Source organism: Xenopus tropicalis, chromosome 6 (assembly GCF_000004195.4).
Source record: "Xenopus tropicalis strain Nigerian chromosome 6, UCB_Xtro_10.0, whole genome shotgun sequence".
In the NCBI taxonomy this organism is placed as follows: domain Eukaryota; kingdom Metazoa; phylum Chordata; class Amphibia; order Anura; family Pipidae; genus Xenopus; species Xenopus tropicalis.
Window position 1 is genome coordinate 27,882,772 of NC_030682.2, and position 23,396 is coordinate 27,906,167.

The following is a 23,396-nucleotide window of genomic DNA, read 5'->3' on the forward strand; positions in this document are numbered from 1 at the left end:
AGTGAATGCCTCAAATTTGTAATTCTAGCTTGATTTTTTATGGGTCGCAAAGCTCAATAAAGCTTGAAAAACTGGAAAAGCTTAAATAAATACTGTCATGGGAAAACATGTTTTTTTCAAAACGCATCAGTTAATAGAGCTTCTCCAGCAGAATCCTGCATTGTGTTTTTTAAAAGTTTTTTTATATTTCATTTTGAAATTTCACATGGGGCTAGCCATAGTCTTCATTACCCAGGGTGCCACAGCCATGTGACCTGTGCTCTTTACTGCTGAGCTGCAAGTTGGATTTATACCCCCCCTCCCAGCAGCCGATCAGCAGAACAATGGGAAGGGAGCAAGATAGCAGCTCCCAGTAGGTATCAGAATAGCACTCAATAGTAAGAAATCCAAGTCCAGCCTGGGACTCCTCCAGTTACAGGGGAGTAGGAGAAACAATAGGTTACCTGAAAGCAGTTCTAATGTGTAGCGCTGGCTCCTTCTGAACGCTCAGACTCAGGCACAATGCACTGAGATGGCGCCTACACACCAATATTACAGCTAAAAAAATAAATTTGTTTGTTCTAGAATAAAATGTTAAATGGTAGAGTGAATTATTTGCTATGTAAACAGTGTAATTTAGAAATAAAAAGTAAACTAAAGTGTTGTATTAGTGTATTTCACAGTATTTTTATACTGAATTAATAGCGAAAATTCACTAAAAAAAAGTCATAATTCAATTTCATACTTTTTTACACAAAAAAATACAAACATTATAAATAGCCCCCTACATGTATAGAATGGGAAAGGCTACACTACTGGTTTGGAGAGCTGTTCCTTTGCAATGCCCACACTGTATCTAAGAGAAGAAGGAAGCGAGGAACGGAAGATAAGAAGCTACATACTGTATCATGGCACTACACAAGCTATTACTGGCATAAAATATTATCCCTATGAAGTTATGAAAAGGAAAAAAGAATTTGCAGATGGAGATTTTTAATGGAAATTATATAGAGATATTTGGCAAGTTAAACCTCTTGATACAAGTAATGCACTCTCACCATTCTCTAGCTGGGACGCGTTCTGTTTGCCCATGGTTGGGACAAGAACTGAACACTGACATCACCCTGGGGTAAAAGGAACATGGTGGGGCCTTTAGCACAACTAACATGACTGGCCACAAGATGGCACACAGGCTGGTGGAAAGGATTTCTTTAGTGTTGCATAGCCAGTGCAGTGAGTCAATCGAAATTTCACAGCATTGCTCAGTATCACCCCGACTTGTAAAGGCTCAAATAAAACATTTTGTTGAGTGTTTTAAAGTTAGTTAACATAGGGTTTTGGAACTCATTTTTTCTGCACCCTCTCCAAATGGATAAGCAAATATGTAACAAAAAAAGAATAAAAAGCAAAATAGTGCATGCAGATTTTGCAAATGTATGATTCAAATGGGACAATAGTAAAATATATTGCTTAAGATTTTTTTATATATATAATTTTATAGCAATGATTTGCCCTGTCATTTACGAACATGAAGGCAGTATGCAAAGTGCTAACATACTGCAAAATCTCCTTGCTTTAAAGAACTGCTGCACACAAAGTGCAAATGCCTGTGGCTGCCCCATGAATACAGTGGTGTTATTGTTTGGCAGAGCTGTATTCATAAGGGACAGGATGGGGAAGGCACATAGATTTCCTCCTTCCACCCCCTAACTGCCATTTATATGTGCTGGCTGCAATGGGGCCCTGTCCTTTGGCAGATGGACAGAAAGACAGGTCTGTGCCCACCGACACTGCACCCTGCCAGCCCCAGGTCAGAAGTGCTCCTTGTATGAGCAGTGGGCCCAATCTGGCCCTTCTTTATGCCTTTGTACTTCTGTACTAATGTATACACTCTGCAAGCATCCCTGCAACACAAACCAAACATGCTTATCTAACAGCACAATTACTTCCATATTCACTGCCAGTTAATATATACCTGTATCTCTATTAAGTAGAAAACATGCATTCAAAACAGGACTGGCCATGGCCAAGGACTGCTGTACTTTTATTCCACGCCCAGAAGATTAAAGAGAACTTCATTTCCGCGCTGTTGACCTCAAGGTTAAATGAATAATATGCAGGCTGGAAATGTTTTTCAGTAACAACATAATTTACCTGCCTCTATGTGCCGTTCTTAAACAAGTAAATGCTTATTCATCTGTCTATCACATTCCGCAACTGACATTTGCATAGTTTAACCTTGAACACATTTTCAAGGGAATAAATAAGTTACTTAATTGTTTTATGTACCTTGATCTTCTATTCACAGTTGCATTAGGCTGTAAGAAGAAATATTATTATTATGCATGCTGTTCCACTGAGATACGTGGGTTGCCAGATCCTGCCCTAGCTCAAATGAATACTTCTGTTTTGCTGAAATTGAACAGAGTTTTAAAATTTAGGTTTTTCAGAACCCTAAAAAATGAATTGTAGACGTGAAAATATGGGCTAAACTATGCACCCATGGGCATTTCAATGCCACCTGGTAGCTGCCACTTGTTTGGCAAATTCCCCGCTAGTTAAAGGAACAGTAACACCAAAAAATTCAAGTGTATAAAAGAAATTCCAATATAATGTACTGTTGCCCTGCACTGGTACAGCTGGTGTGTTTGCCTCAGAAACACTACTATAGTTTATATAAGTAAGCTGCTATGTAGCCATGGGGGCAGCCATTCAAAGGAGAAAAGGCACAGGCACTTAGCAGATAACAGATAAAACACTATTGTATTCTACAGAGCTTATCCATTATCTGCTATATAACCTGTGCCTTTTCTCCTTTTTTACCAGTGCAGGGCAACAGTACATTATATTTATTTTACTTTAAAACTCTTTAATTTGTTGGTGTTACTGTTCCTTTAAAGGGGAACCAAAATTTGTTAAAGAGCCCCACACAACACAGAAATCCCTAATATACCTATCACTGTAATCTGTCCCTTTAAGAATGAATAAATGCCATTTTTATATGCTGAAATCCAGCTACAAAACAGTTCTCTTTCGGCATCATTTGAAATCCTGGCAGGGGAGGAGGGAATTAAACACTGATGTTACAAATTGTAATAATTTCCTCACAACTTACTGACAGCATGCAGGAACTACATAACCCACAATGCATTGCAATCTGATATTCCTTTCCTTACTGACATCACATGTGCAGGCATAGGCGGATTTTCAATAAGGCTTGGGGAGGCTAAGCCGCCCCAAACCTGATTTGGCACCTTAAAACCTGGCTCCGTTTCTGCTACTGCCCTGCAAATCTTCTCGGGGTTCTGCAGAAATCAGCTGTGCAAAATCTCCCGATCCCTGTCTGCACCTGCGCCTTGATTGGTCAATTTTACTGCCTGTCAAGAAAGCTGTGCTCTGATTAGAGAATCCACAAGAAGAAAGATCCAATCAGAGCACAGCTTTCTTGACAGGCAGTAAAATTGACCAATCAAGGCGCAGATGCACACAGGGATCGGGAGATTTTGCAAACTGGAGCCAGTGCACAACTTTGAACTTTTGCTGCAGTTTTCATCCCACAGGTACTATACACAAGTAACTATACTGTATATGTTCTAAAGGCTGACCCACTAGCTGAAATTAAATTGTTTTTTGTCACCTGACATCTATAATATCCCTATCCCCTACCCTAACAGATGGAGGGTAAGTTAATTTTCCCCCCTGACAAAGCTCATTGTGCTTTTATATATTTGTTATGGTTTTTTGCACTTACTATTTTTCTTTTACTTTTGTCATTGTTTTTTTTCATTCCTAGTGAGTTACAGTGGGGCCAATGTTGTGTATCAGTACCAGTGTTATAGTGCCAGGGCCTGAATATCTGCCCTCAGTACCCACTGCTTCTCACTGTATATAATGTGTTAGTTTTGTATATAAAGACTGCGTCTCACTGTATATAACGTGCCTGGGATATCAGTACCTGCTGCCTCTCTCTCTGTAAAGCTAACTTAAACACATCTAAAGGGGAGGTTCACTTTAAGTTAATTTGTAGTATGTTATAGCAACTTTGCAATTGGTCTTCCTAGTTCATTTTTTATAGTTTTTGAATAATTTGCCTTTCGCTTCTGCCTCTTTCCAGCTTTCAAATGAGGGTCACTGACCAAAAAGTATTGCTCTGTGAAGCTACAGTTTTATTTTTCCATGCAGGCCCCTTAACTATTCATATTCCCATCTCTTGTTTAAACCACTACCTGGTAAATAAGACCCTAGCAACCAGATAGCTGCTGAAATACCAAATGGAGAGCTGCTGAACAATAAGCTAAATAACCGAAAAACTATTAAAAATAAAAGCTGACCAATTGCAAATTGTCTCAGAATATCAATGTCTAGATCATGTTAAAGTTAATTTAAAGGTTAACTACCCCTTGAAGCTAACTGATCACAAACACAAATGTATAGAGAACCCCCAACACACATATGAATACTTTTACATCCTAAGCATTTTAGGGTTAAAAGCACCCCCACCCGCACTTTTGCGCAGTATCCCTGGGAGTCAGTGGGAACGGCAAGAGGTAGTTGGGAGGTTAATTTTTTACACCAGCAGCGAATCCACTAAGTGTCACATTAGCTATAGGTCAGACTGTGTACGGCCCATATTTAGCCCCCCCAAACAAAAAAGTCACCCTCCGCCTATGTGTGCAGGGAATTGTGGGATTGGAAGGATGCAGGCTGAGGACACTCGACTACTGTTAAGATTTTTAAGCCTCAAAGTAGCCAGCCAGATCAGCAGGGAACAGGGGGCGGGGCTTAGGGGACTGTTCCAAACCATATTATTACATTAAATATCATAAAAGGGCTGCATATTTTTTATCAATGTTATAATTAAACATTGCTTGAAATGATGTTAACTTTTCAAAAGCTTGAGTTGTGTTTGGGTGGAGTTACCCTTTAAGGTTATAAACAGGGTTTTGTAATACAGGTATGGGACAAAATCATTTAGAGGTTATTTTTTAATTAGGATCAAGTCCAAATTACTTTTTACATAGAAAAAGGAAATCATTTTTGAAAATAGAGGCTATGGAGGATGGCCTCCCTGTAATTATGAGGTTTCTGGATAACGGGTTTCCGGATAATGGATACGATACCTATATAATATTAAGCACAAAGTTTGTTTCAGATCTATTAATGCATAGCAATGATTAGATTTGTAAATCACAAAAGAAGCATTTGTTTTAATTTAATTCTTAGAAATGTTATTTTTAAATATATGTCAAATTCTCAGGTGTTTATTGGCAGCTCATTTATGAGTTGAATGGAATGAAACACACATTGACACTAATCACAACGGTATTTGTACCCAGACATGATTCTAGTGGCGAGAACCAATGTGTCTGATGGCTTGTGTACAACTGTACGGTGGGAATACTGGGAGCTACTGCCAGCCTTGACCTGATGGTAATCCCAGGGTTTTTCTGGTGGGCTGGGTCTTCGCACATAAGCAGTAATTTTGTTATAGACACAACTGCTATGCTATGATGTCATTTACACTCTACAGCCATTTGCTGACATCATTCATGAAAGCACATCTAAAGTTACAGTGGAATTCTGGGAAGAACCGCTGCATTGTGGGTAAGAAACATTGTCATTTTAATCTGAAAATAGCACTTGGTATGCATTCATAAATAAGCCCCATGCTATATGGCAATTACTGTTCAAATCTGTGCTTTAGCTCTTACTATGATATATATTTATTTATGTGGGTCCTGAAGAAGGCTTCATCCAAGTCCTGTGAGTGCAGTTTGTTTGTGCTTACTATATATATATATATATATATATATATATATATATATAGGGGCACATTTACTAATCCTCGAATCCGAATCCCGAATGGGAAAAAATCTGATTGGAAACGAAAATTTAGCGATTTTTTTCGTCGCTGTTGCGAGTTTTTCGTATTTTGCACAACTTTTTCGTCGCCATCATGACTTTATCGTATTTTGCATGATTTTTTTCGCCACCGGCGCGATTTTTTCGGATTCAGCAATTGTAAATGGCAGAAAAACCAATCTGAATTTTTCGCAACGGCGACGAAAAAGTTGCGGAAAATATACGATAAAGTCGTAACGGCGACGAAAAAGTTGCGCAAAATACGAAAAAATCACAACAGCGACGAAAAAAACGCAAAAATACCGATAATTACGAAAAAAACACATTCGGACGCTTTTGGACGTTCGTGGATTAGTACAGAAATATCTGATATAATGGATTGATGAGTAATGCATTCACACATCACACTTGCAATAATAAAATGATTATTTACAAGAAATAAAACCCATAACAGTACAGTAAATGAAAGATTGCTAATTCAATCTGATTACTTACGAATGGAACAGTTTCTGAATTCAATGTCATCAAGTGCTGCTCCGCCTCCAAAATCTCGTGTGCGAATGCCTTCGAAAATCACTTCAAAACTTCTCAACTTTCCAAGGTATAACTCCACTTTATTCCATTTCACATCTTGCATTTCAGACTCACTCCACAGTTTTGAAAGTGCATTTTCCGTCTAAAAGTAAAGAATGAGTGAAGTAGTAATACATTTGCAGTCAGAAAGTAATAAAAAATGATCATTCTTATAATTTCTATTTATATGTAGTGATGAGCGAGTCTGTCTTATTTTGCTTCGCCCTAAAATCATGCAAATCTTTTAAAACGCTAACAACGACGCACGCGACAATTTTTTGTCATGCAGCAAATTTTTCATTTAGCAAAAAAATCAACCAATGCCGAAATGCAGAAATTTCGCTCATCACTATTTTATATGTTCTGTAGAACTAACTATGACCCTTTATAAAATATGCTTAATTTGCCCAGGAGCAATAACCCGTATTTACTGGTCTCCTGTTTAAAAGCAAGTATCTTATTGGTTGCTATGGGTTACTGCTCCAGTGCAAACTTAGTGCCTTCTATTTCATACGGGGGTAAGATTTTAAAGATTGCATCTGTGAATCTTCCAAATAATCATGCCTAGTTTCTCTGGCTCCACCTACACTAGTTTTTATACTAAAAAATAGCAATGAAAAATTTGTCAAACCACAAAAAAAACTGCAAAATCAATAGAAAAGAATAGTGATGAGCGAATTTTTTCGCCAGGCGTGGATTCCCACTGAATTTCCGCATTTCATCATTGGCGAATTGTTTTGCGAAACTTGACAGTTCGCTGCAGAAAAATTTGTCACGTGGGAATTTTTTTGTTGCACATCAAATTGAGCACAGTTGGGTCAAAAAAGGCGTGGTCGTGTCAAAATTGGGCACGGTCGCATCAAAAAAGCAAGGGCGATGCGGGCGACAAAAATAGATACATGCAACAAAAAAGACGCGGGTGACAAAAAAAATTGCACGACAAATGCGTTTCACAAATTTTTCCCCGTTTCGCAAATTTTTTTGCCGTTTCACAAATTTGCTCATCGCTAGAAAGGAATCTTCTGGGAAAAAACACATTTATTTCCTGCAACAAGCATGTGGAAGTTGTAATATTGATAGCATTTTTTGTGGCGACTGCAAAAAAGGGTAAAAACTTTCACAAATTTCATTGAAAACCTGTATCAGCCAAAAGAGGTTTGTTCATCCCATGTAAAGAGCAGTTTTATTAAAATACTAAATTGCCTTTTCTCCACAATTCAAGAAATTTGCAGTGAAAAATCCCAATCACAAATGTATTTAAATTTGTGTTTTCAAACTCAAATTTCAATAAAGAAAAACTGTCAAAAATTCGAATGAAACATTTCTGCAGCCAAATCCTGAAAAGCATCTATAGAAAAAAAATCAGGTTTATTAGTAATAACGTTTATTTCAGATTGAAGGGTTGTTCCCCCTTAGTATGCCAGTGACTGAAAACTATTTATGAGAGTTTAATCTCTTTTTTTTATAGTGTTTTGAAAGAAGTCAAATTTGACAATTGATAAATTGACCTCAAAGTGTTAGGAATGCTCCAGAATTGGTTTCTTTTGGGCAATGTAGTTTATAATGTGTAACAAAGCAGTTATGCATTTGATTTCCTATGGGGGCAAATGTTATTTAGTGGGCCAGCACATACTGTATATACTCGAGTATAAGCCTAGTTTTTCAGCACCCATAATGTGCTGAAAAAGTCACCCTCGGCTTATACTCGAGTCAGGTGCCATGGGTCCCTCCAGAAGCACCCTCTGTCCTTTGTGTGCAAATTAGGCCACCCGCAACCAGACCCTCCAGTGCCCTGGCCCACGCAATACTTATTCCCCCTTATGTGTCCTCCGGGACTGGGTCTGCTGCCAGTTTGCCAATGCGCAATGAGCGTGGGGTAGCACTCATATTGTTTTTGTTGACCCTCTTCTCCACTTACAGAGCTAGTTTACGTTTTTTTTTTTTTACGGTAGCTGCTGCATTTCCCACCCTAGGCTTATACTCGCGTTAATAAGTTTTTCCAGTTTTCTTAGGTAAAACTTATACTCGAGTATATACGGTATTTAACTTTATATTCAGATCATTAAAGATTCTTTGGGATGTTCACCTCCTTTTCCTCAATGCTGTGGGACAAACAGATTTTTTTTTACATAAGTGGACACATTTACTAAAATTAGTTTTTTTCTGGCCTTGAAAAACGTATAAACTGGACATGGTATAAATTCGAATTAGACTCGATCATTGCTGTATTTATAAAATGTTACAATAATGCTTGAATCGTTCAAACAAAAATTTTGAGTTTACATTCAATAATCCTGAATTTTTCGAGTTGAAAGCATTGTTAAAACTCGAAAAATTTGAGTTTAAACGGACATTCGTTTTCACGAATCCTCTTTATTTTTCCCAAACAGGATTTTCTCCAGCAGCCATTTTAGGAGCATTGGCACTCTTGGAAAACAATAATGTGTTTGAGTTTCAATTTAAACTGGGTGAAACTGAAAACAATGATGGGATTAACTTCTCGAAAAGTGTGAAATAGAAAACAATAAGGGGATTAAGTTCCCCTTGAACTGGGTGAAACTGAAAACAATGAGGATTAACTGACTATTCTATTCCTCTACTATTCTAAGCCTCCATAGGACTCAATGGTAGTGATAAGAGAAATCTGTCTCGTTTCGCTTCGCCATAAAATTCGCAAAATAGCAAGAAAATACGAGAAACGGCAAGAAATCCGCGAAAGGCATTTGTTGCGCAATTTTTTTGTCGCCCCCCTTTTTTGTTGCCCATTTTCTATTTTTTTGTCACCTGCATCTATTTTTTGTCGCTGTGACTATTTTTTTGTCGCCCTCGCCTTTTTTGACACGACCGCGCGAATTTTCACGAAAGTTTCGCAAAACAATACGCCACTGGCCAATGGAAATTCGCTGCGAATCCATGACTGGCGAAAAAATTCGCTCCTCACTACTCAATGGTACTCGACAGATCAAACCTGTCGAATTTTTCTGGGAATAATAATGACAAAAATCAAGTTCTGGTGAAAACCCACTTGTAAATCTTGAAATTATCTAGAAGTAAGAAAAATTCCGACTTTATCTCATAATTGCTTAGGAAATGAGCCCCATAAATTCATGTCTAATCAATGCTGAAAATGAGTTTGCCCTTTATTTTGTTTCTACAGCATGACATAAAATCCCATAAAATGATATAAACATACATTGTAAGGTTACAATTCCCTGATAAGAGTTGTACAATGAATTACAGTGAGTTTGCGGAACATAAATATCAGGAGAACTCTGGACAATATATTTTTCATAAGGCAAAATCTTGGCATTCATGTCTAATGTAGGCTTATCTGGCCACATATATAAAACAACTTCCTTTGAAGCACGTGGAAAACTCCAAATCCCTTTAATACTGGTCATATGTTACATGAAATCCACAGGCGGCCAAGTCATTGCATATGTGGATTTATTATGTGACAAACACACTGTACATTTGGATATTTTATGCTTTGCAAAGTTTCTCTTAAAAAATGAAAACTGCAGCAGATTGATGACCAATGGGCATGGGATAAGCACAGAGGATTGTCATTTTGTCACATCAGCTTCAAGATAATTGTATGTGATGGGAAGCTCTCGGCGGGAATGGATGCATTTTTATTTCTTTCAAAGCAAGGCAAATTATAATTAGATGCTCTTACTAAGATGGTGTATTGTCTTGGTAAGGTGACTCACAATTCCCTTTGTCCTCCTAATCTGTAAAGCATTCAGAATATGATGATGATGATGATATGATGGGAATGATTGAGGTCCATGCTCTTTATAGGCTCCTAGCGTGTATACAAGACAAAGAAACACACCAAAATTGTGGGATGATTTAAAAGTAAATGCTTGGCCTAGGCAATGGCACAAGGACCATCAAACAGGCAGCGGGGCATTTCTTCTACCAGCTCAGCATACAATATGCTCAGTACAATAGAGATGTACAATAGAGAAGGGGTGTCATGATGCCTGGCCTAATGTAAAGTAATAACTGTCTGAAGAAGGATATTACAGGTATGGGACCCATTATCCAGAATGCTTGGGACCTGGGGTTTTCCAGATAAGGGGTCTTTCCGTAATTCAGATCTCCTAGCCTAAGGGGCTGATTTACTAATCCGCGAACGGTCCGAAGGTGTCCGAATGCGATTTTTTCGTAAATTGTCGCGCCTTTTTCGTAGCAGTTACGACTGTTTCGCAAAATGTTGCGACTTTTTCGTAGCGTTACGACTTCGCGCCGAGTACGAAAGTTTCGGATTCATTCAAGCTTCAGTATCGTGACTTTTCTTGGGCCAGGTTGGAGCTGCAGAGTGCCATTGAGTCCTATGGGAGGCTTTCCTTGGGCCAGGTTGGAGCTGCAGAGTGCCATTGAGTCCTATGGGAGGCTTTCCTTGGGCCAGGTTGGAGCTGCAGAGTGCCATTGAGCCCTATGGGAGGCTTTCCTTGGGCCGGGTTGGAGCTGCAGAGTGCCATTGAGCCCTATGGGAGACTTTCCTTGGGCCAGGTTGGAGCTGCAGAGTGCCATTGAGTCCTATGGGAGACTTTCCTTGGGCCAGGTTGGAGCTGCAGAGTGCCATTGAGTCCTATGGGAGACTTTCCTTGGGCAAGATTGGAGCTGCACAGTGCCATTGAGCCCTATGGGAGACTTTCCTTGGGCCAGGTTGGAGCTGCAGAGTGCCATTGAGTCCTATGGGAGACTTTCCTTGGGCCAGGTTGGAGCTGCACAGTGCCATTGAGCCCTATGGGAGATTTCCTTGGGCCGGGTTGGAGCTGCAGAGTGCCATTGAGCCCTATGGGAGACTTTCCTTGGGCCAGGTTGGAGCTGCAGAGTGCCATTGAGCCCTATGGGAGACTTTCCTTGGGCCGGGTTGGAGCTGCAGAGTGCCATTGAGCCCTATGGGAGACTTTCCTTGGGCCAGGTTGGAGCTGCAGAGTGCCATTGAGTCCTATGGGAGACTTTCCTTGGGCCGGGTTGGAGCTGCAGAGTGCCATTGAGCCCTATGGGAGACTTTCCTTGGGCCGGGTTGGAGCTGCAGAGTGCCATTGAGCCCTATGGGAGACTTTCCTTGGGCCAGGTTGGAGCTGCAGAGTGCCATTGAGTCCTATGGGAGACTTTCCTTGGGCCGGGTTGGAGCTGCAGAGTGCCATTGAGCCCTATGGGAGACTTTCCTTGGGCCGGGTTGGAGCTGCAGAGTGCCATTGAGTCCTATGGGAGACTTTCCTTGGGCCAGGTTGGAGCTGCACAGTGCCATTGAGCCCTATGGGAGATTTCCTTGGGCCGGGTTGGAGCTGCAGAGTGCCATTGAGCCCTATGGGAGACTTTCCTTGGGCCAGGTTGGAGCTGCAGAGTGCCATTGAGCCCTATGGGAGACTTTCCTTGGGCCGGGTTGGAGCTGCAGAGTGCCATTGAGCCCTATGGGAGACTTTCCTTGGGACGGGTTGGAGCTGCAGAGTGCCATTGAGCCCTATGGGAGACTTTCCTTGGGCCGGGTTGGAGCTGCAGAGTGCCATTGAGCCCTATGGGAGACTTTCCTTGGGCCGGGTTGGAGCTGCAGAGTGCCATTGAGCCCTATGGGAGACTTTCCTTGGGCCGGGTTGGAGCTGCAGAGTGCCATTGAGCCCTATGGGAGACTTTCCTTGGGCCGGGTTGGAGCTGCAGAGTGCCATTGAGTCCTATGGGAGGCTTCCAAAATCATGCAAAGTCTGAAAGTTTTGCCTGCCGTTTACGAGCGCTCAATACGAAAAAGTCGCGACAATGTACGAGCAAATTGTAACGGCTACAAAAAAAATTCGCAGCTTTTCACGCAAGACGTAACAGCTACGAAAAAGTTGTGACAATTTACGATAAAGTCGTAATGGCGACGAAAAAATCGCAAAAAATACAAAAAAGTCGCAAAATGTTTGTTTCCAATCCGAATTTTTCCCATTCGGATTCGAATTCGTGGATTAGTAAATCAGCCTCTAAGTCTACTAAAAAAAATATGTATACAGTATTTAAACCCAATACAGAATGCTCGGGACCCAGGGTATTCCGAATAAGGGGTCTTTCCGTAATTTAGATCTCAATACCTTAAGTCTACTAAAAAATCAATAAAACATTAATTAAACCCAATAGGATTGTTTTGCCTCCAATAAGGATTATTTATAGTTGGGATCAATTACAAGGTACTGTTTTATTTCTATCAGTTTTAAAATCCTGAATTATTTGATTAAAATGGAGTCTTTGGGAGATGGATAACGGGTTTCCGGATAAGGGGTCCGATACCTGTAGTATTGTTTTGGCTCCAATAAGGATTAATTATATCTTAGTTGGGATCAAATACAAGGTAATGTTTTATTATTACAGAGAAAAAGGAAACCATTTTTAAAAATGTGAATTCATTGATTATAATGGAGTCTATGGGAGATGGCCTTTCTGTAATGCTGAACTTTCTGGATAATGGGTTTCCAGATAAGGGGTCTGATACCTGTACATTGCAAAATGAAAATGTTGGCTCTTACTTATGTAATGTTTCCATTTATGTCTTTCATTAAACAATCCCGATAGTCTAAAAAAATCCAGATATACTCAATAAAACCTTAATAATTCTTAATCTATGTTTATTGGTAGTTAAATACCCTACCTACCTCTTTTTGTCACATTGTTTTGTTAGTAAGGATTTTACATTATAGTGTGTGACATACAATGCCTAAAGCCCATTCAACAAGTAACTTTATTTATTTTTCTTATTTTAGTAGAGATTTATCTACACAAAGCCACTATGTTAAGATCACATAAAACGGGTACTTTGCCAGTGTATTTAATATGAGCTCAGTGTGAGCAGTTTTATTGTTTTATTGTTGGGTTGCGTTTATACCAGAATATCTGCTGCTTCTCCTCTGCTTTCTGTGTTCAATATTTCACCTTTTGGGGGCTATCAATCTCAATTTGGCTCTTTACCTGCGATTGCTTCATAAACTCCCATTTGGTGCTTGGGGGCTGGATAGACACTTTGCAGTTAGGGGACATCAAATGCTATGTTTGTACAGGTATAGGACCCATTATCCAGAATGCTCGGGACCAAGGGCATTCCGGATAAGGGGTCTTTCCGTAATTTGGATCTCCATACCTTAAGTCTACTAAAAAAACAATAAAACATTAATTAAACCCAATAGGATTGTTTTGCGTCCAATAAGGATTATTTATATCTTAGTTGGGATCAGTTACAAGGTACAGTTTTATTATTACAGAGAAAAAGATAATCAGTTTTAAAATTCTGAATTATTTGATTATAATGGAGTCTATGGGAGACAGGCTTTCCGTAATTCGGAGCTTTCTGGATAATGGGTTTCCGGATAAGGGATCCCATACCTGTACCTTAAAACTGCCTTCCCTCTTAATTCCATTTCTCTGCTTTCCTTAGCTGAACATAAAACATAATGTTTTACTGACATTACTTCTGCTACGTCATTAATCCTTAGAAGTAAAGGATCTGAGCAACATAAATTTGCCCTTCCTTGAATAAAATCACATTTTTTCATAAATAATTTATTACACAGGTCAAAGGTCTGACTCTGGTGAAATCTGCATTCATGTAAAAAAGATATGTATAAAGTTGTTAATATCCTGTTAGCTTGCTTAAACCATGAAACCAGAATTCAAAGACTCAATTGGAATAAAGCATTTACTTCAAGGAACTTTAACTTATTAGTGTTCTGGTTTGGTCTTTGAGAACAAAATATAAGATCATAATAATGTTTATTTAAACATATGACTGATATATGACGGCTTTAAAGGGAAGTTTAGACGGAACCTCCTTTCTTCTAATCAGAATGGGTGCCCTTGTGTCAGTTGGAAGGGCCTACTGGTAAATAAAGCATTAGAGAGATAATTATATGATCCCCTTATATATTTATACATAGTTATCATATCATCCCCTTAAGCACCTCTTCTCCAGTGTAAACAAACCCAACTTGGCCAGTCTTTCTTCATAACTGAGACTTCCCATACCCTTTACCAGCTTAGTTGCCCTTCTCTGGACCCTCTCTAACTCAATAATGTTCCATCTGAGCACTGGGGACCAGAACTAAACAGCATATTCTAGTGCTCTGTAAAGTTGAAGAATAACCCCCTCCTCCTGCAAATCTATACCCCTTTTAATACAGCTCAAAACCATTTTTGCCCTTGCAGCTGCTGCCTGGCATTGCTTGCTACATCTAACTTTATCTACAAGGACTCCAAGGCCCTTCTCCATTATGGATTTGCCTAGTGCAGTCCCATTAAGGGTATAAGGGGCTGCATATTTTTACATCCCAGGTGCATGACCTTACATTTATCCACATTAAATTTCATCTGCCACTTAGCCGCCCAGATTGCTAGTTGGTCAAGATCCTGCTGCAGGGATGTCACATCCTGGATAGAATTGACTGGTCTGCAGAGTTTTGTGTCATCTGCAAACACTGATACATTACTCATAATACCCTCCCCTAAGTCATTTATGAACAAATTAAACAAAAGTGGACCCAGTACAGAACCCTGAGGGACCCCACTGAGAACCTTATTCCAAGTAGAGAATGTGCCATTAACAACCACCCTCTGTACCCGATCCTGTAGCCAGTTTTCTATCCATGTGCAAACGACTTCACTAAAACCAACAGACCTTAGTTTAGAAAGCAGTCGTTTGTGGGGAACGGTATCAAATGCTTTGGCAAAATCCAAATAGATTATATCTACTGCATCCCCACTGTCCAGCTTCTTACTAACCTCATCATAAAAAGCAATCAAATTGGTCTGACATGACCTGTCCTTCATAAAGCCATGCTGATTACTGCTCATAATGCCATTCTCCAGAATTTTGTGTGATGCCTTAACAAGCCTTCAAATAACTTGCCCACCACAGATGTCAAATTTACTGGCCTATAATTGCCAGTCTGAGATCTTAATCCCTTTTTAAATATAGGAATGACATTATTTGTTCTCCAATCCCTAGGTACCATACCAGATGAAAGCGAGTCTGAGAATATCAGAAACAGAGGCCATTGTAAAACTGACCCTAGCTCTCTCAGTACCCGAGGGTGTATGCCATCTGGCCCAGGTGCCTTGTTCACATTAATTTTGAGCAAACCTTTATGTACCATATCCTGTGTCAACCACTGACTAGTTGGAGCTGAGCCAACAGTGCAGCTATTGGGTGGGACTTGGAACTCTGGCTCTCTACTGTATACATTGAAGAAAAGAACTGACATTTGTCTTTTCTGTATCTCTTGTAACCATATTGTTACCACATTCTCAACCTGCATCTTTTTACTACTATTATACTTAAAGTTTTTGCCTTCCGGATTGCTGTTTTACAACACTTGTTATAGTGTTTATATTCATTAAATGCTGCTTCTGTCCCCTCTTAAATTAATGATTTAATATCTATTACCCAGGGTTCAACCACTTACATACATTTCCCATTGGCTTCTACATGAACTTGCAAGCTTTTAGACACTGAAGTTTTACATTCCTATTTTTCCAATTTTTTGCGCTTAATACATATCAGACATTTGAGATTTGGAAACCATAATTTGAATTTGAGAGTTTTTGGGCAAAAAAATTTCTGAAAATATTTAAATGTTGATCAGCCCCTTATTTTCTGTATTATATATTCTTTGAACAATAGTGGAATGGCTGATATACTGACACTCTATGGCTTTATTTGTGTTTGTAAATTTTCTTGTATTTGTCGGGACCAAAGCTGGACCAAAAAATGTCTGATACCCACTGCAAATCTTCATTACATTATTTGTCTGTATCTAAAATATGTGAAGTTCCTTAGTACAGTGGAGCACAATCTGTTAATGGGGAATTTAGAGGGGCAAAGAGGAAATTATTTCCTTGGCCTGCTAAAACATATATATATATATATATATATAGTAGATTGTAAGCTCTTTTGGGCAGGGCTTGCTTCACCTCTTGTATCAGTTATTGATTGCTTTATATGTTAACCCACTTATTGTACAGCGCTGCGGAATATGTTGGCGCTTTATAAATAAATGTTAATAATAATAATAATAATACATATATATATATATATATATATATATATCAATCCAAATGGTGTCCGCACTCCAAGGCTCAATATTCTGCGGGGTGCATAGCCAAAATAATCATCTGTGGCCAGCACACCCTTCAATGTTTTATCAAAAATTTATTGAAAATATATTGTTAACAATATATTTTCAATACATTTTTGATAAAACATTGAAGGGTGTGCTGGCCACAGATGATTATTTTCTATATATTTATATATATATATATTTTATTTTTTTTTTTTTTTATATTTATTACGGGTGTATTTATATTTTGACAGTTCTACACTATTTGTGTAGAACTTCAACAAAGTTCATCACCCTGGTTTGGCTCCATATTAAAAGCAATTTTTAGTGAAGTTGAATGTACATTAGCTAATTGCATGAAAAATCATCTTACAAAACGTTTTTTGCTAGTGTAATACAGTAATTAGGATTTTAACACATTAAAACTATTCACAGTTAGGAGACTAAGCCACATAATGAAATTAGGAAGGAGCAACCTGAATCTTCTAGAGTTAAAATGTTAACATAACATTGTAATTATTCTGCATCCCAAGAAGGTGTTTGATCTATAGTAATGCTACAGCTTCATTTCTTCAGTCTCAGATTCTCCCATTATTTTATAACAAGAGTCTGTACCAAGGCCTCTTATAATTCAGTAACGTGTAATTCAGATGATGTATGGTGTTACCAAGGACGTTAATCTACTTGCAAAAGATGGCAAAGTTTGCCTTTACTACACAATCTCCTGATGGCAATTTGAAATCAGTTAAATGTTCCCCAGCTTTTTTTGTTCATTGAAACTATATAGCTATACATATGGATACAATGTACAGACCCCGGCAGCCAAATACCTATTGCTCTGTGAGGCTACAGCTTTATTGATATTGTTACTTTTTATAACCATTGTTTCTAGTCAGGCTCTCTCCTATTCATATACCAGTATAACCACTCCCTGTTTGCTAAGGAAATTAGGACCCTAGCAACCAGATAGCTGCTGAAACATTAAATTAGAGAGCTCCTGAACTCAAAAATAACTTTAAATTAAAAATAATAAAAAAATAAATACCATTTGCAAATGATCATATCATTCTAAAAGTTAACTAAGCAGTGAACAACCCTTTTATGCCTGGTATTTAATTACACATGGAGACTGGTTAGGCTAGCTTGGGTACATTGCCAAAGGAAATTCATTGCGCGGCTGCAAACATAATAAGGTCAGCCCTTTATGGTACCCTACAATTCACAATCCTCCCCCACTACTGCATGCATGGTCAGAGGGTTGGGTATGGTAATCAGATCATGTTAAAAATCTGGCACACTTTTTAAATGGCCAGCAACTTGCATTTATTAAAGGGGTGGTTCATCTTTAGGTTAGACTGCCACAGTCTATTTTTCATTTACCACAGTTGCCAAAATATCACAGTGGCAAAAATTCCCAATGTAATATAGGTCTTAGCCTGTGCAGTCAAAGTAAAGACAGTTAATGGTTTAATTTGACTCAGAGGCAGCATTCACTTTAGTGCATTTGTAGACCACCCATTTAGGCCTTTGAATTGAGCTTATTGAAGGTATGGGATGAAACACAGGGATTCCCATTATATTAGGGATGCATCGAATGCAGGATTCAGTTCAGAATCCGGCCAAGATTTGGCCTTTTTCTGCAGGATTTTACGAAGGATTTAGTGTTCGGTTGAATCCCAAAATAGTGGATTGGTGCATCCCTATTATATTTTTTAAAAATATACAAATTTTAACAATGTTACTGATTATTATAAGACTTTTTTGAGCCTAATTACTCTTGGATCTTTAAATTATTGACATGAAATGTGATGTATTCGGATACTGACAGAACCCAAGATGCATTAGGAACTTGGGAACACAATCATCGTTTGCACTGCAGCCTGAAAGTGACTTTCTTATCGGCAGGTGACACAGACAGTGGTCAGAAAGTGATAGAAAAACAATTTCTAGCTGTAGAAGAGATAATTGGCAAGTCTGTTAGGATAACAAAGAGAAGGCCACATCCTAGCACTGCAGAAAAAGGACATTTGCTTTCAATAAATTGCTCTTTTTAGACTTAATTTCCTTTTCCCGGTTGCTCCATTGTTCTCAGGACTATTTGATGTTTGATGCTTAATGTACTGCTGATAAGGATGTAGCTTTTAGGCTGCACGCAAAGAGCTGTTATTTCATTAGTAAATTTCATAGGTCTTATTAAATATTCTCATAAAGTAAATGTAAGACTATACTGTATTATATTATTTGTGTACTGGCTATGTACAATATGCAATGCAATTTGATGTGTCCTATAAAACAGTTTCCTTAGTGGAAATATGCCCAGTGCATTTATTATGATGACAGGTGACATAGTTAATTGTTGCAAATATATGGGAAGTAAATGACAATTGTTAGATACACAGACCCGAGGAACTGTACCTATTCTTACTCCTGAATGTGCCAATATGGGGCAGCAGTAAATGACAATTGTTAAATACACAGACCCGAGGGACTGTACCTATTCTTACTCCTGAATGTGCCAATATGGGGCAGCAGTAAATGACAATTGTTAGATACATGGACCTGAGGGACTGTACCTATTCTTACTCCTGAATGTGCCAATATGGGGCATCAGTAAATGACAATTGTTAGATACACAGACCCGAGGAACTGTACCTATTCTTACTCCTGAATGTGCCAATATGGGGCAGCAGTAAATGACAATTGTTAAATACACAGACCCGAGGGACTGTACCTATTCTTACTCCTGAATGTGCCAATATGTGGCAGCAGTAAATGACAATTGTTAGATACATGGACCTGAGGGACTGTACCTATTCTTACTCCTGAATGTGCCAATATGGGGCATCAGTAAATGACAATTGTTAGATACACAGACCCGAAGAACTGTACCTATTCTTACTCCTGAATGTGCCAATATGGGGCAGCAGTAAATGACAATTGTTAGATACACAGACCTGAGGGACTGTACCTATTCCTACTCCTGAATGTGCCAATATGGGGCAGCAGTAAATGACAATTGTTAGATACACAGACCTGAGGGACTGTACCTATTCCTACTCCTGAATGTGCCAATATGGGGCAGCAGTAAATGACAATTGTTAGATACACAGACCCGAGGAACTGTACCTATTCTTACTGAATCTGCCAATATGGGGCAGCAGTAACTGACATTTTCTGTTTTGACAGAGCATATAATAGGATTGCAGAATAGTTTGTCAAAACTGCAACCCATGGTACTATACATACACAGACAGTTGGACAGTAAGGTCACAATTGGCCGTAGTATGTCTCTGGCATACCCAAGTGTGGGTGGGAAAGTATGTGGCACAGTGTCTTTAAGAGTCTTTATGCCTTCTTACTGCAATATTCGAATAAAGTAATACTATGTAATCAAATCATAATAAACTGTTCTGCTTTTGACTTGGCTAAGGTTTGCAGTGTAATCATTGTTTAAACCAGTCAAAGCCACAGATTTCTGTTTTTCTCCTTGAGGGGAGTGTATGATTCATGGATTCAGAAACCTTTTTTTCTACTCTATTAATATTATTATGTTAAATTCCTACCATTGAGGAACAGAAGGTCCTGTAACTTTTGTATTAATATGGAATGGCTATAAATTTTATAAATTTGATTTAGAAATAATTTTGAAAACACACAAAAAAATGGAGAGATATTGCTGAGAGGGGGATAATGAATAATAACTTGAGTTTCAGAAATGGTGCTATAACAGAAATGAGGTAAGGGATTTTAGAAGGAGGGTTGAGAGTTAAAGTATACAGAAAGACACACTAAAGGGAAACAATATCGGCAAGGGTGAAAATAGTTCAAAGAATTGTATATAAAAAGATAATTTAAAGATACGTTTTCCTTTATCGTTCCATTACTGCACAGTAACCAATACATCAATGAGGTGGCATAATATTTTCCATGAGTTTATCCATCATTAAGGGCTGTTCCATTAAATCAAGCAATGAACTGTGGTGCAAGTTGAAGAGCAGTTATCATATCTTTTGCATTTCATGGATCCTACAGGATAGTACTGAGATAAGACTCTAGTTGCACTAGTGTATGAGGCTACTTGTTCAACCTAGAGCAGACAGCCAAGCGAGAGGGCATGACTTAGGCTAGTTAATGCACTAATATGATTACAACCTATTCATTTGAGAGATCTCTTTTGGATAGACGTTCTTCCCAGTATACTATACATCACTATGTTAACTATTCAAAGTTAATATCAACTTTTTTTTTAATTCTGTTGATGCTCTCTATGGGGCAGATTTATCAAATCACGAGTTTGAATCCCGAATGGGAAAAATTCGGATTGGATACGAAAATTTCTGAAGATCGCAAATATCACAAAAATGCTTACGAAAAAATCATATTACTCACGATAATATTGTATTGGCGATCTGAAAGTCATCGAATTTTCGTACCGAACCATTGTAAACAGCGGCAGAGCCTTGCCGAATTTTTTGCGCGGACGCGAAAAAGTTGCGTGGGGCACGTAAAAATCGGTGAGAATACACTCGGAGCCGCGGCTATTATTTTGTTGCACGGCTATTCTTTTGTCGCCCGCAGCTATTATTTCGTCGCGCGGCTATTCTTTTGACGCCCGTGACTATTCTTTTTTGATGCCGGCGACAATTTTTGGACATGCAGCGAATTTTTCCGCGGCAAATTTTTTCATCTGTTTCGCAAAAGAATCCGCCAATGGCGAAACGCGGAAATTAGCCGTGAATCCATGTCTGGCGAAACATTTCGCACATCACTACCACTGAGGGAACAGTCAGATTATCAGGCTCTACTTTACACAAGGCTTGAACATTGCTTACAACACCATACAATCTATCACATACAGAACTACAAATCTGTTTCCAATCATTTTTTTAATCAAACATTAGTGTAAGCCTTACGCCCTCCACATAGGGCTACCAAACATCCAATCACAGAACTTATTTGGCAACACCTGGGAACTTTTGTTAATGCTTGTGTGAACACTTTTTACATCTGAGTGAGGCTCATGCGTTAAAAAGGTGTAAGGTATATTTCTGGTGTAAGATACATATACGTTTTTGCAGAAAGCTTAGTTTTTACCTTGATAAGAACTTGTATTATTCCTGTTGCTTTGGGGGACATAAAATACCAAAATACCAATGTACAATTAGCACCAGACTCTCTCCATTTTGAACTTTTCAGATGGGCTTTTTCCCCTCGTAATCCAACTGGGGATGATTCAAGGAACAAGAAGTGACCTGTATGAGGAAAAATGACAAACAAGTACTTCAGGCTGAATAGGAACATGTGATAACTTCTAGTTGATCCAGAGAAAGGAGGAAAAAACACCATGTGAAACTGTGGCAATTTCCTACCTACAACTTCATAAGAACCAAGTACATTTGTTAGGCATGATTTATCCTTTATAAAAGCATGTTGACTAATAAGTATAAAGCCATTATTCAGGACAAAATCTTAAATGTGGTCTTCCAAACAACAGAGAAAAACTTTTAATGTTCTAAAATAAAAGATTTATAGAAAGATATCATAAGTTATTGACTACATTTCTTAATGAATTAATACTGTTATAGAGGATTTAAACTCTCTTTTCATGGGTAAGTAGTCAAGCAGTTTTGTGGCACACTTATTTGAAGTTTAAATACAATGTTTATTTCATATTGTTAAAAATAGAATTGTCACTTCTTATAGGTTATTCTAATAAATGATTTAGATTTTTTACTATTGTCTATTGAAATTGTTCTCACCTCTAGCTACAGGTTAAGGACACCTAGGGCAACAACATGCTGGTGAGTGCATACTCCTTTCCTTACTCATATACTGCATTTTACTGGAATTATACTGGAATTACTTGCCTGTTCAGCAGTACTTGGGGTAGCAACACCCAGGATATTTTTTTTTTTACAGTTTATGGGTGAGGCAAGCTGTATTAAGTGAAATGGTTTTTGATGACTTTCAGCACACACAATCGCTCATATCCCTGATTTATATAGTGCCTAAATATTTACATAGCACATTTTTTACTGATTAAATCAGTAAGTTCACCTATATATAGACTTGACACTGCACTTAACATAAGAGAGGCAGGGTGCAATGCAATTTGCCACTCCAGTTAGGGAGTAGTGGCAGAGGCAGGGCAGACTGGGGCCCTATGGCAGATGGTAAGAACAGGACTTGCATGCACCCAGTGCTGCTGCGCTCTGCACCTCATGCTGGTTTTTATATCCAACATAAGTGCTTTCTGCATTAGATCCAAGAGGGATGCCTCTTAGTGCTCTTGCACTTCTGTCTTGGTCATTGTAAATTACCCCTATAAAGTGCCTACAATTTATTCATTTCTCAGTGATTTGCTCCCATTTTCAACAGGAATTTATTTTTTGAAACTTTTCAGCTGTTGTTAAATTAATAGAATTTGCCCCCCATAACTGCCATGGCCAATTGCAGAAAGCTGGGAGTTATAGTATATCAATTGTGTTAGTGCTCTAAACACCCCTGCTGTAAGAAAGATGTGTACATTTCTAAAAGATCTATGGCATGCAGTAGATATGGACACCATACGCCACTGTGATATAGGCAAAACATACCCTCTTCATTTCCAATAGTGTGGTCTCTGGGCGGTCTTAGAGCCTGAATAGAATGTTTCCCTAAAACCCAGTCAAAGCTGTCAGCTACTGAATTTTTCCAGCCACATATGCCTTCTTCAAATGTGCAGGAGGTGCCACAGTCATTTTCATCTGTATTATCCCCACAGTCATCAATAAAGTTGCATCTTTGTTCTGGCCTGAAGCACTTTCCATTGTTACAACTTAAATAACTCGGAGGACATAGTTCTGTAAGGCAAGAATATTCCCTATCAATAAGTATTGATGCAAG

General features: G+C 38.6%; 1 protein-coding gene across 1 annotated transcript in view; it reads right to left on the reverse strand.

Moving 5' to 3' along the window:
- malrd1 (MAM and LDL receptor class A domain containing 1) overlaps positions 1–23,396 on the reverse strand; it is a 229,223-nt gene that overhangs the window by 79,838 nt on the left and 125,989 nt on the right. Inside the window, 3 exon segments of the mRNA NM_001310114.1 lie at positions 6,337–6,517; positions 21,606–21,763; positions 23,108–23,353. Coding sequence (NP_001297043.1) covers positions 6,337–6,517; positions 21,606–21,763; positions 23,108–23,353 — 585 coding nt within the window.